The sequence below is a fragment of the Vicia villosa genome, linkage group LG3 (genome assembly GCF_029867415.1).
Source record: "Vicia villosa cultivar HV-30 ecotype Madison, WI linkage group LG3, Vvil1.0, whole genome shotgun sequence".
Taxonomy (NCBI): domain Eukaryota; kingdom Viridiplantae; phylum Streptophyta; class Magnoliopsida; order Fabales; family Fabaceae; genus Vicia; species Vicia villosa.
Window position 1 is genome coordinate 48,777,660 of NC_081182.1, and position 13,749 is coordinate 48,791,408.

Consider the following 13,749-nt stretch of genomic DNA (forward strand, 5'->3'; position numbering starts at 1 on the left):
TTATATTTAATGTAATATCCTAATAAGTAAATAATTAACATATTTAAATAAAATATATGTTCATCTAATAATATTAAAATATAAAATATAAAATTAAATATTTAATAAAATATTTCAACAACAACTGTCATCTACATTCATTGAAAATGATACAAATGACATGTATTTTTTTAAAAGTAAACTTAATGTATCATTTTGTAAATATGTTTAAATATTTTTAAAACTGTCAAGTGATATCCCTCTAGCTTTTAAAAAATTTTAATATTAAAAATCCTTTGAATATCAAAGAAGAAAAAGAACAAAAAAGAATAATTAATTATTTTTAACATTAAAATTTTCTAAGAAAGTAAAATGTACTTTTACTTTAATATTTAATGTTTATAATCAGCGGTAGTATCATATAAATGATTTCTCAATAAATGGATTAGAGGGTGTGTCTCTTGTGAGAGAATTTGAATTTGAGTTATGAGAATGGGAAAGTGTTGGTTTGCTGGTGTGTTGATTGTTTTGGGTTATGTATGCTTGTTGGGCACTACTTCTAGGGTAGAAGGGTACCCTATTGAAGATTTGGTAGAGAGGTTACCAGGGCAACCCAAGGTTAACTTTAGTCAATATGCTGGCTATGTTGATATTGATGTAAAGCATGGGAGGAGTCTCTTCTACTATTTTGTTGAGGCTGATCATCATCCTCACAAAAAGCCTCTCACTCTTTGGCTCAATGGAGGTAATAATCAATTATTATTATTGTTATGTATTTACTTAGAAAAGTTATTTAAACACATCTATTTCAGGTCCTGGATGTTCTTCCATTGGAGGAGGTGCTTTTACTGAATTAGGACCGTTTTATCCTAAGGGTGATGGACGTGGTTTACGTAGGAATTCAAAGTCTTGGAATAAAGGTATATATGAATGAATATGTTTTTTTTATATTGGGGAATAATTTGAGTGTGAATTGATTCATGATATATGTGTTTGTGTCTACTTTTTTTATAGTTTCAAATCTTCTGTTTGTGGAGTCTCCTGCTGGAGTTGGTTGGTCATACTCGAATACAACTTCTGATTATATCAAGGATGATGCCTCCACAGGTAGTATATAGTTATTATCTATGCAAAAGAATTTTTTTATATGTTATACTAACAAGAACATAGTTTTTTAATTTTGTTTTTGGCAGCAAATGATATGGTTTTATTCTTGCTGAAATGGTACGAGAAATTCCCTTCTTACAAATCAAGAAAGTTGTTTTTGACCGGAGAAAGCTATGCAGGACATTACATACCACAGTTAGCTAATGCTATTCTTGATTATAATCTTCATCACCCCACTGGTTTCAAATTCAATATAAAAGGACTCGCGGTAAGATTTCATTTTTCGTGTCACATTTAGACTAATCGTGTACATTAATGACTATCGGTTATTTAATTAAGCTAATCATACATTTTCTCTGGCTTTGTTAGATTGGAAACCCACTTTTGAAATGGAATAAAGATAGACGTACAACATATGAATTTTTCTGGTCACACGGAATGATTTCAGATGAACTTGGAGTCGCAATCATGGATGATTGCGATTTTGATGATTATTATTATGGAGATCATCAAAATTTATCCGAGTCATGCAACAATGCCTTAACCGATGCTAATAAAATCGTGGGCAAGTATATAAACGTATATGATGTGATTCTTGATGTTTGTTATCCAGCCATAGCTGAACAAGAAATGAGATTGAAAAAGATGGTACATTTTTTTTTACTATGGTGCTAACTATTGTAATTTTTATAATCAATTTATATTCTAATTAATTCAATTATTTTATTTATACAGTTACATAATATAAGTTTAGGCGTAGATGTCTGTATTGAATCCGAAACCAAGTTTTACCTTAACCTTCCAGAGGTTCAGAAGGCTCTTCATGCCAATCGTACCAAATTATCATATCCCTGGTCCGATTGTAGTAAGTAAGTACAAATAATTTATAATGCTTACTTTGATATTACTATTATTACTGATTTAATTTCTAATCTTCAATTTTTCTTCATTGTAGTCTTTTAAATTATAGTAATACAGATCCTGATATCAATATGCTTCCAATTCTCAAACGGATAATTCAAAACCATATTCCAATATGGATTTTCAGGTGATATATTAATTTTAACATATGAAACCATTTTTGTAATGAGTTATTTATTTATATATGTTAAAATGTTTTTGACAGCGGAGACCAAGATTCAGTTATACCATTAATCGGATCTCGAACACTCGTTCGTGAATTAGCTCATGACCTAAAATTCAAGATTACTGATCCATATAGAGTTTGGTTTCACAAAGGACAGGTAAATAAATGTATATTTTTATTAATAATTGACCATTTTATTTTATGCATATTGAAAAATGATTTGAATATAGTTTTAAAAATTTATTAACTCAAATGCATTTATAATATGTAGGTTGGAGGTTGGGTAACTGAGTATGGAAAACTGTTAACTTTTGCTACTGTAAGAGGAGCTGGTCATATGGTACCATATGCACAACCTTCTAGGGCATTGGATCTATTCAAATCTTTTTTGCATGGCATGAGATTGCCAAACACTACTCGACCTTCAATTAGTGATGATGGAGCTGTTAGCTATATACAACATATGGAGTTAGTAGATTCTTATTAGAGATGCTGAAAAAGAAAATAACTATTAGTAGATTGTATGGGGGAAAACAGTTTATTAAGAGAAGTTAGAAAATAAATAAATGGTTCTATTATTCTTGTTTTGAATTTTTTTGAGTCTATTGATTCACTATTGTTCACTAGTACAAAAATGTTAAATTACACCCGTTTTTTATTAAATTTACACCCATTATTTTTAATAAAAATCGGGTGTATATCCACAGGGTGAGAAATGTCTAACGAATTTACACCCGTTATTTTTAACAAAAATCGGGTGTAATTGGTCGTAATTACGTTTTTAATTACACCCTGTTTTAATAAAAATCAGGTGTAATTGGGCGTAATTACGTTTTTAATTACACCCTGTTTTAATAAAAATCGGGTGTAATTGGGCGTAGTTACGTTTTTAATTACACTCTGTTTTAATAAAAATCGGGTGTAATTGAGCGTAATTACGTTTTAATTACACCCTGTTTTAATAAAAATCGGGTGTAATTGGGCTTAATTACATTTTAATTACACCCTATTTTAATAAAAATCGGGTGTAATTGGGCTTAATTACGTTTTAATTACACCCTATTTAATAAAAATCAGGTGTAATTGGGCTTAATTATGTTTTAATTACACCCTATTCTAATAAAAATCGGATGTAATTGGGCTTAATTATGTTTTAATTACACCCTATTCTAATAAAAATCGGGTGTAAATATGTTCTTAATTACCCCCTATTTAAGTAAAAATCGGGTGTAAATACGCCATTTATAAATGAACAATTATATCTATTTACACCCTATTTCATAGACACCACTTAGTTATATTTTATTTTCAGTCATAATATTGTAAATACTATAAAATCATACACATAAAAATCATATTTTAACTAAGTCAAATTATTTTTAATATTAACCAAAAAGTATACAAAATCATGTACAGTCATAATATTTCAAATATTATAAAATCATACACATAAAAATTATATTTTAACTAAATCATAACACTTTCTTCATATATAATTTTACGCCATGCTTGACGGTTAGCTTCGGTGTTCTCTAGTCCAATTGAATCCAACCGCTTTCCACATGTAGCATTGGATTCATCCATGGCCAAAATACCACGTCTTGGAGAAGCAATTGTTTTCTGTATCCAAAAAAACAAGACACAAGAAATTATTACCAGAGCCACATGTATCAATAGTAACCATACCGAGCCGTTGATAGTGCCCCTCCGAGAATATGACGAAAATGCCCGTTCAAGAAACACAGAACGAGGACTATCAAAATCACAAGTTAAACTGGATCAACAAAAATGACGTTAAAAGTTAAAACTCAACGCGAATTTGAACTTAAACTGAACAGCTCTGCATATGATAATAAGAAATTTAGATGTATGAGATTCCAAATCTATCAATACTCTAGCAATTTCGATTGTTCAGATCTTGGATAACAGACATTGTTTAGATAGATGAAAAAGATATTGAAATACAGTGCGAATTTGAAGGAAAACTAAACCGCTGCATATGATAGCGATGAATTTTGATGTATGCGATATCAAATCTACGAATACTATATCGTTCATACAATATATTCAGCAAACTTTGATTGTTTCACTCCATAGACTATAAACAGTGTTTGGATCCATGAAATAAGCACGACAATTCGACGCGAATCTGAGATTTAACCTGAATTGATGTCGCTTTCCAAAGTGTGGATGTTCGTCATCTGCATTTGCTCTTCTGCAGAAATTTTTGCGGCTTGATCCTCCGAATCTGGAATTAGTTTCAATTTTCAAGTTAAGATTGAAGTGAAAGGTGTGAAGTGATTTGTGATTTGTGATTTGTGATTTGGATTAACCAAATCCATGCCAATTGAAATTTCACATAAGATTAACCCAATACAATTAACCTAAACCTAATTACATGAAAATAAATAGAAAAAACTCAAATCGGCACCTGATAAGACAAGCCCAAAGTGTTGAAACGACCTTGGATCCCAAAGAAGATTGAGAAAAGCGCTGAAGCGATGATGAAAGCCCTTGTAACAGGAGCATTTGCTGCGACACACAATCATAAACAAGCATTTGAATGCAAATCGAAAAACAAACTAAAAATTTGTAAAATTAAGAGTGAAAAAGAGAAGTGAAAATCGGAAATTGAAGTAAGGGAAGAAGATTAACGCACTGAAACCAGATGCACCTCCGTTCATCTTGGCTGTGAAGCAGAAAGCGAGGAACTTTTCTTCTTCGGAATTTTACATGAGTGATGGCGGGGAAGCACCCTCGAGATTTTCGCTTGTTCGTACCCTGTTGATTGGCTTTCGACTTCTCCTTCTTTGCCATGCCGTTGAGAATTCAAGGGAAGTTTTTGCTTCAGGGTTTTCCTTTTAAGGGGAGATTTGGGATTTCGATTAAGGGAATATTAAGGAAGACTTTGTTTCGGAGAAGGTTAGGGTTTTAGTGTTTGAGAAGGAGAATGGAAGATTTGAGAAGAATAAACCTGATGTAATATAAAATTTATGTTTAGAAGAGTTTTGTTGAAAATTGGGTTTAGAAAAGCTTGATTGCATTTCACTGCTATGAAATTAGATTAAACATTCAATTTTGATAAGAGTTTTGTTCAATCCTACAAAATTAAATTATTTTATTCAGTCAGTTAATATTTATTAATTTGTTAATAATGTTTAAATTATTCTATTCACTTAAGAAATTGAGAAAAGGGATCATGCACTGACAGTGTAAAAAAGTTTTACACTGTCAACCAATCACGACCATGTATCCTACCAAGTCATACTGTTATTTTTAAATTACTGAGATGACATGGCAGAATGATATATTCTCATTGGATGACAGTGTAAAACTTTTTTACACTGTCAGTGCACCACCATTAAACCCTAAGAAATTTAAACTCATTAATTTATTTGTAATGTTTAAATTATTTATTAATATGTCATTATATATTTTGAGTTATAAAATTAAATAAATTTTTTTAGTTTATATAAATTTACACCCGTTTTTTAATTTAACGGGAGTAATTGTGATTTGATTATAGTAATATTTTTAATTACACCCGATTTTAAAAAATAAGGTGTATATTGTCACCTGATAATGTTTAAAATGACACTTTATTTACAAAATTGCCACCACATTTTTCATTTACACCCTTTTTTAGTATATTGGGTGTAAATTTTAAAATTATATTAATCTTTTTGTACTAGTGGTTTCTTCTTTGAGGCAAATTATATGTAATTTATTTCTAAATGTCTTCCGTTTCAACATAAATATTTCCTTTCAATTTCAACATTGAGTGAATCATCAATTTAGTCTTATTTCTTTTGAGAATATTGCTAGGATATTGTTGCTAGGACGAGAGCCATTGCGGATCTATGGTTACTTGCAAAGGATCAAAGGTTCAAAATTAGTTGAAAGGTTCAAATTTTTTTTTTAATAAGCAATGGAATTGATAATGGAGTATTGGGGATACTCCAACCGAATACAAGGAGGAAAACTTCTACCTCTCAAGACTAGGGCTGTTAGTGGGAGGATGATACTCAGAACCGGTCCGAAAATCGGACCACCAGAGCCAGTTAAATGGCCCGGCCCGGCCGAAAAGGGCATTAGTTAAGTAATGGATAAAAAATGTATCCATATCCAACTCAAAGAACCGGATCCATTAATCCAATAAGGATCCGGTATTGTTTGATATAAAAACCAAAATTTTATAATTTCTTCATTTGTTATCTTCCTTCGTCTCTCTCTTCTCTTGTCTCTCACACTCAGACTTCACCTCAAGTCCTCAACCCTAAGTCCCTCCCACCCAGTCCCTCCCTCGTATCTCTCGTCTCTCATCATGCCATCTCTTATGCAATCTCCATATCTCTCTCTCTCTCCTTGGACTTCGTCTGAAATCAACGTCTCACCATAAGTTCAGTTTTAGGTCAACCGTGCGTTTTAGGGCAAACTGTGATCATCTGAAATTTTTGTGTAATGTATCCAAACTCTATATTCTTTTTATTGTTTTATGTTGTATTGTACATAGTTTGCATGTTGGAGGTATTAAAGATGACTACTTATTTTTTGAACACAGTTTACATAGTTTGCCCTAATCGTTACATTGTTGTTGAATAAAGTGTATCCATTTTATGAGTTTGTTTGCTGAGTTGAGGTTTACTTTTCTGTTGAGCTAAGTTGAGATTAATTTTTTCGGCCTAGGGTTTTGAAAATCATGATATCCATTGTAACTTGTAAGTTTTGTTGCTGATTTGAGGTTTACCTTGATGCTTAAAAATAAATGGCGGTGTTGCTGATTTGAGGTTGTATTTTACCTTGATTACCATTCTATTATTGTTTGATTGATATAATTTTTTTGTGTGATGTCTTTTCAAGATTCTTCTGAGACTCCCAACATGGCTGATCTGATAGATATCAGCTTGTTGCTTGATGGGGCAGAGGAGACAATGGATGGAGGCAATTTAGAGATTGGTGAGATGACTGACTTGGGAATTCCAGACCCAGTACCAATCCCAAATGATGTTACAACTGAGACTACATCCACTACCCAAAATACAAGTACCACTCAAAACACAACAACTGTTGTTGAGCCAACACCTCCAGTTGACCCAACTCAGAGTTCTCAGAGCCAAATCAATGCTTTTGGTAAAGCTCCTCGTCCCAAAAAGTCTGCTGTTCATACTGAGATGGTTCTTGTTGAGATTCCAGATGGTGCCAAGAAGTGGAAATGCAAATGGTGTGGTAAGCTTTATACTTATGACACTAAATGGAAAAGCACTTCTAATGGTAAAAAACACTTAGAAAATTGCATCCAAAGGAAGCTGAGGATGAGAGGTAATACTCACAAGGAGGTGGCACAGTCTAGGTTAAGTGTAGGTTCTGATAGTACTCCTAGTTTGGAAACCTGGACATATAACCATGCTAGGGTTAGAGAGGTTGCAGCTCATATGATTCTAGGGCATGAATTTCCTTTTTATGTTATGGAAGGTGTGATTTTTAATGAATTCCTTAAAGAGATTTATCCTTGGTACAAAAATATTAGTAGACATCAGGTTAAGTTGGATTGTGAAACATTTTATGAAGCTGAGAGAGTTAAAATGAAAAGGTCAATGTCACAGATTAACAGGATCAGTCTTACAACTGACCTGTGGTGGTCTGGTGAACAAATAATTGGTTATACGACTGTGACTGGCCATTTCATTGATTCAAAATGGCAACTTCATAAAAGAGTTTTATCTTTTAAGAATGTTCCTCCACCACATTCTGGTGAAGTTTTATGTAGGGAATTGATTAAGATGATGGATGATTGGGGTATAAGAGATAAAGTTGTTTCTTTTTCAGTTGACAATGCTAGTGCCAATGATAATTGTATTTCTAGATTGAAGAGAGATTTTTTTGGTAGGAGAAATCTTCCACTGGATGGAAAATTGTTTCATGTTAGATGTTGTGCACACATCTTAAATTTGTTGGTTCAGGATGGGCTTGATATGATAAAGGTGATTGTGGATAAAGTTAGGAATGGTGTCAAATATTTGTTGAATTCTGAAACAAGGTGCAAAGAATTCAAGAAAATTGTTGATGAGTTGCAACTTGAGGGCAGGTTGCAAGTATTGGATACTAAGACCAGATGGAACTCAACTTGGTTGATGTTGTCCACAGCTTACCATTACAGAGAAGTATGGCCTAGATATGCTGAAGAAAATGGAGCATTTCTTAATTTTTTGCCTGATGCAAATGATTGGGAAGATGTTCATGATATTTGCAAGTTTGTGGAAGTCTTTGCCGATGTGACAGGAATTATTAGTGGTACATCTTACCCTACTGCTAATTTGTTTTTGGCTGAGCTTTTCAGGGTGAAGGTTTTACTTGATAACCCCTCTGAAATCTCAAACAATCCTCAATTACAGGCCCTTGCTAATGAGATGAAGTTGAAGTATGACAAGTATTGGGCAGAGTCTAATACATTGATTTCTATTGGTGCAATTCTTGATCCAAGGTATGTTCATTTTTATATTGCCATTGATTATACTTGATGTTGCCTTTTGATTATATTTGAGGTTGCCTTGTGATTACTTGAAGTGGCCTTGTGATGATTGATGTCTATTTAGCCTATGATGCATTATGACCCTGAGGCTTTTTGTTGCACAGTTAATGGTTTATGTTGTCACTATTTTGTTGCCTCAGTGAATCTATTTAGCCTATGATGCATTCTGACTCTGAGGCTTTTTGGTAAGCTTTATGGCTTTTTGGTAAGCTTTTTTGGTAACGTGTTATGCACTCTGACTCTGTGGCCTGTCCGACTTTTGATAAATTGTTGTCTATTTAGCCTATGATGCATTCTGACCCTGAGGCTATTGGAAGCTGTCTATTTAGTCTATAATGCAATCTGAGTGTTCTCATATTTAAGTTTTTGTAGCCTATTTGCGTACTGATGTTGCCTTTGTCAGTTGTGATTTAACTGCCCTTGTTTGAGCCAATTATGTTACCTCTTTGTGTGACATTAGTAGTGTATGTCTGAGTCCAATGATGAATACTTATTCTAAGGCTAAAAATACTTTGGAATTGATTAAGGTGGTTGACAACTCGTATTGTTCAAATAGGTATAAAATGATCTTCATCAAATGGGTATATCCCTTCTTGTATCAAAATGCTACTCAAGCAGCTTCCTATGAACAAGAGTTGGCAACCAACTTACACACTCTATTCCAATTATATCAAGATACCTTTGGAGTTAATGATGCCCCTATTTCTGAAACTCTTGAAGTAGGAAGTAGTTCTGGATTAGGAAAGAGAAGTTTTGAGAGGTTTTTAGAAACTGTGGTTGGTAGTTCTAATACAAAATCAGATCTTGACTTGTATCTTGAGGAGTCTCCATTGAAGGTTCCCCCAAACACCAATTTTGATGTTTTAACTTGGTGGGTGGCAAATGAGGCCAAGTATCCTGTTCTTAGTAGATTAGCAAAAGATATACTAACTGTTCCAGTTACAACAGTTGCTTCAGAAGCAACTTTTAGTGCTGGTAAAAGGATTATTGATCCAAAACGAGCTTCAATGAAAACTAAGACCGTAGAAATGGTGCTTTGTGGGGGTGATTGGGCCAAGGAGAGGTACGAGATTAAAAAGGGATGCACTTCAAGTATTGTAAGTATCTGTTTACTTCTGAATCCTATGTTTCTGTATTTTATCCTCTGAATTCATTGTTACATTGATTCTAACATTAATGTTTCATTGTCATTGTAGTTTGAGGAACCTCAAGATGACCCTCTTACATATGATTTTGGTCAGCAATAGAAAATCTGGGTGTGGCTTCGCTTCTTAGAGATGTTGTTTCGTTTTTTTGTTGTTTTGTTGCTTTATAATGTTGAAAATTCAATGCTAATGATGAGTATGTTCTGAGGCATCAGTATGAGTGTATGATTGGACAAATGTATTTTGCATCTTTGGATCGTTTTGTAACATTCACTAAATTCTTAGGAATTCTAACATGGATCTTTTGAATTGTACAAACTCATGAATTGTACAACTTTTAATATAATCAAAATTCTGCATTATATTACATTTATTACCTCTAAAAATTTTTTAAAAAATTGTTTAAAAAAATGGATATTTTGTTGGGCCTGGGAACCGAACCGAGTCTCTGAACCGGTTTCGGTTTACCCGAAATGATTGGATGAGTAGCTGATTGATTTTTTGGCCCAACACTGTTTCGGTCTGGACTGGTTTTACCCGATACCGGTCCGGACCGATAACAACCCTACTCAAGAAAGGTGAGAGGGAGAATATTCCAAACACGAAAATTAGAACAATCCGCTACCTTATAATAAGATTGAATCCAATCCCAAGAATTGAATATAATTTTCGACATACACTCGAAAAAGCTAAACGATTCATTCTTGAAAATGATGACATTTCCTCTATTTCAAATACACCAACACGTAGCCAACCACACCACCGCATAAATATTCCTCTTGGCAATCCTCTTCACCTTAACTTCAATACTAATAAAACTCATGAACTCCCCCATGGATAGCGAATCAAACGAGCCAAGCCACTCAAAAACCTTCATCCATAAAGGCAAGAGGACATTGCATCCCCCTAAAAGATGATGAAGAAATTCCTCCTCCGTCGCACAATAAACACAAAAATGATCACTACCGTTCAAGTTAATTCCCCTCTTTATTAATTGATCCTTTGTGGCTAATCTATTGTGGAAAATTCTCCAACAAAAAAAAAAAAGGATTTTGGGGGGAGCTTTTACCTTCTAAAGGAATGTTGTCGCTTGCACTAAAGCGCGATCAAGAGGAGGGCCGGGCAGGTGAGGCTTGAATCTCCGATAACAGGACTTGATAGAAAAGTTTTCGTCACAGTCGTTGTCTTAGCCGAAAGTATCAAGCGAAAAGAGAGAGATGGGAACACTAGTTTTTTTTCCATGATTGTGTTAAGAGTAGAAGTAAGAGGAATATTATTTTATCTCTTAAGATTGGTGATGAGTGGATTGATGGAGTTTCTGAGATTCGTCAGAAGGAAGTCTGTTTCTTTACCAATCACTTTAAGAAATCCTATACAAATTGTCTCGGTTGGATGGAGTCCCTGTTCCTTTGCTTTTTGGTGATGATAGTTACTCTTTTACTACTCATTTTTTTCTTACTAAGATTGATCGGGTGGTAGCTCAGTGTGATGAGAACAAAAGTTCTGACCTTGATGAGTTAAAATTTTCTTTTTAGAGGAGATTTTGGCACCTTCTTAGGGATGACACGCTACACCAAATAAGACCTTAGACAATGCTTACTTTGACCTTAGACAGCGCTTTGAGCGAGGCAATTCAAACCGTTCAATTTTGGAGTTACATTGACGGGGTTGGGACCGCTACTACAAGCAAGTAATTCAAACTGTTCAATTTTGGAGTTACATTGACAAAGATGGGACCAGTACTACAAAAAAAACACATTTCACTTTGGACACAAAATGCATTTAACCTCAACAAGTGAGGTAATGAAGGGCGTCATAAAAATATGCCACTTTACCCCTTAGTTAATTTAAAACGGGAGGTTAAGTTATCAGCACATGGGTTTGAACCCCAACATCTACATTTTTATTATTTTCAAAATATAGTGCATCACACCTCTCAGTTTATAATTAAAACTGAGGGGTCAAATAAATTATTTTTATAGTAAAATCTGATTATATTATCCCTCGATTATTACGAAAATTGAAGGGATAGATCATTTAATTTACGATTATAAAGAAATAATAAAAACATAAATTTTAATAGCTGGGATTCGAAAAATATCCTAAATTGTTTTTATTTTAAAAAAATAAAACAAAATGCGTCATAACATTATATCTCAGTTTTTTGTTGGATGAGGTGAAAATTTTATCGTAAAATATACTATTTGTAGTAAGAGACCCTTACTCAAATGAACATAAAAAGTTAATTTAGTGACGATTTAATTAATGTGAGAAGTAGCTCGCGCGCGTGTAATGGCTAGGATCGACGAAAAGGAACAAATGTGAAGAAAACTAATATGAAATCACGATGATGAACAAAAGAAAGAATTACAATGGAAGGTTTGCAATCTGATTGTAGATTCAAGAACAAAAATGAATGATTAGAAATGATTTCTTATAACAAACTTTAAATCGAAATGGAGAATACTCATCGGTAAAAGTTGACACCATATTTAGGACTAAGAATTACGTATTCCAAACTTCGTTTCTCATTGAATTAAAAGTTACATGACTTTCTTATATAGCTTTTCATGATCCAAAGTATAGCATATTATACATGAGCTCTATTGCATCGTTGCTTCGTAAAACAAGCAATATAACTAACTGCATTCTACTTCCTCCGTCTCATATTAAGTGTCTTATTTATAATTTTTTTTAATATCTCAAAATAAATATCTCTTTAAAATACCAATACAATATTTATTATTTTTTTCACTACTATATCTCTATTTATTAACTTTCACATTTTTCAAATACTCCACTACCTATAATAAATAAGGGTATTTTAGTAAATACATCTAATCATTTTCTTAAAAACCATGCAGAACTCAAATAAAACATTTATTATGAGACGGAAGAGTAATTGTTTTATAATAGAATTTTAAACTACTTAACTTTGCTATCTCTTTTGACTTCCTCTAATTTATTCTTTAATTCTCTAAAATTAATCATCTAAAAAAATTATATATAAAAAATCGATCGATTCCAACCATCCATCCAATTTTGAAATTACATTGATAAACGATAAATACTTGCATGAAAACACACATAAATTCATATTATTAAAAACAACTATTAAAAAAAGGAAAAATTTTAAATTCATTTAATATTTAATTTCTTTTTTAATTAAAATTATGATGTAGTTGCGATAATAAAAAAGATAAAAAATATTATTTTTATTTATTAATTAATAAAAAAATTATATTTTATTATTTGTAAAACTACGTGTTATGTTTTTGTTTATAAAAAAAAAAATCTTGATAAGCTAGGACCTTCACTCACTCGGTTAAACATAAAAAAATTGATATATCACTATAAACGAATAAATAAATAATTCTAAAAACAGTATTTATTTCGAATTTAAAGAATAAACAAATTAATACATAATTATCAAATACATTTCTTAAAATATGCTAATAAATATTATTCAACAAATTTTCAAATCAATATATAATTACCAAATATATTTTAAAACTTTATTTCTCTTAATTCTTAAAATAAAGAAAGAAATAAGTAGATTGGGCTGAAGAATATATATTAGTTTTTTCTTTATCCACCTTCCTATGGGGTCACCCCAGCGAAAAACCCAGTTTACCCCTCCTTCGGAAATGAACTTCCGAAGTAATTTTTTTAAAAAAATTTTCTCAGACTTCGGAAGTTCATCTCCGAAAACACCAAATGGGGGGGTGTTATCGGAGATGAACTTCCGAAAACACCTTTTTTCAGATTTTGGGGGGTTTCAGAAATGAACTTCTGAATTATGCAGAAACTGTGTTTTTTTTTTATGATTTTGGAATTAAAGATAGACGGCAAATAAAATAATCGATATATAAACAGAAAATACTAATATACTAATATGATAA

The 13,749-nt window shown here is 32.4% G+C and overlaps 2 protein-coding genes across 2 annotated transcripts; both read left to right on the plus strand.

The window, feature by feature from the left end:
- The first annotated feature begins 453 nt into the window (after window positions 1-453).
- Window positions 454-2,788, plus strand: LOC131655663 (serine carboxypeptidase-like 42). The gene is made up of 9 exons (XM_058925497.1): window positions 454-724; window positions 792-899; window positions 994-1,086; window positions 1,173-1,354; window positions 1,456-1,734; window positions 1,822-1,955; window positions 2,042-2,134; window positions 2,213-2,330; window positions 2,445-2,788. The coding sequence occupies exons 1-9, from the start codon at window positions 466-468 to the stop codon at window positions 2,658-2,660; spliced, it is 1,482 nt and encodes a 493-aa protein (XP_058781480.1). The 5' UTR covers window positions 454-465; the 3' UTR covers window positions 2,661-2,788.
- A 3,313-nt stretch (window positions 2,789-6,101) lies between these two features.
- On the plus strand, window positions 6,102-9,949 carry LOC131658008 (zinc finger BED domain-containing protein RICESLEEPER 2-like). The gene is made up of 4 exons (XM_058927347.1): window positions 6,102-6,261; window positions 7,034-8,654; window positions 9,259-9,799; window positions 9,899-9,949. The coding sequence occupies exons 1-4, from the start codon at window positions 6,102-6,104 to the stop codon at window positions 9,947-9,949; spliced, it is 2,373 nt and encodes a 790-aa protein (XP_058783330.1).
- Window positions 9,950-13,749: the final 3,800 nt, after the last annotated feature.

Coding starts and splice junctions, on each gene's coding strand:
- LOC131655663 (XM_058925497.1), top strand. CDS start 466: ATGAGAATGGGAAAGTGTTGGTTTGCTGGTGTGTTGATTGTTTTGGGT. Junction 725..791: donor CACTCTTTGGCTCAATGGAG/GTAATAATCAAT, acceptor CATCTATTTCAG/GTCCTGGATGTTCTTCCATT. Junction 1,956..2,041: donor CCCTGGTCCGATTGTAGTAA/GTAAGTACAAAT, acceptor TCTTCATTGTAG/TCTTTTAAATTATAGTAATA.
- LOC131658008 (XM_058927347.1), top strand. CDS start 6,102: ATGGAATTGATAATGGAGTATTGGGGATACTCCAACCGAATACAAGGA. Junction 6,262..7,033: donor GCCCGGCCCGGCCGAAAAGG/GCATTAGTTAAG, acceptor TGTCTTTTCAAG/ATTCTTCTGAGACTCCCAAC. Junction 9,800..9,898: donor AGGGATGCACTTCAAGTATT/GTAAGTATCTGT, acceptor TTGTCATTGTAG/TTTGAGGAACCTCAAGATGA.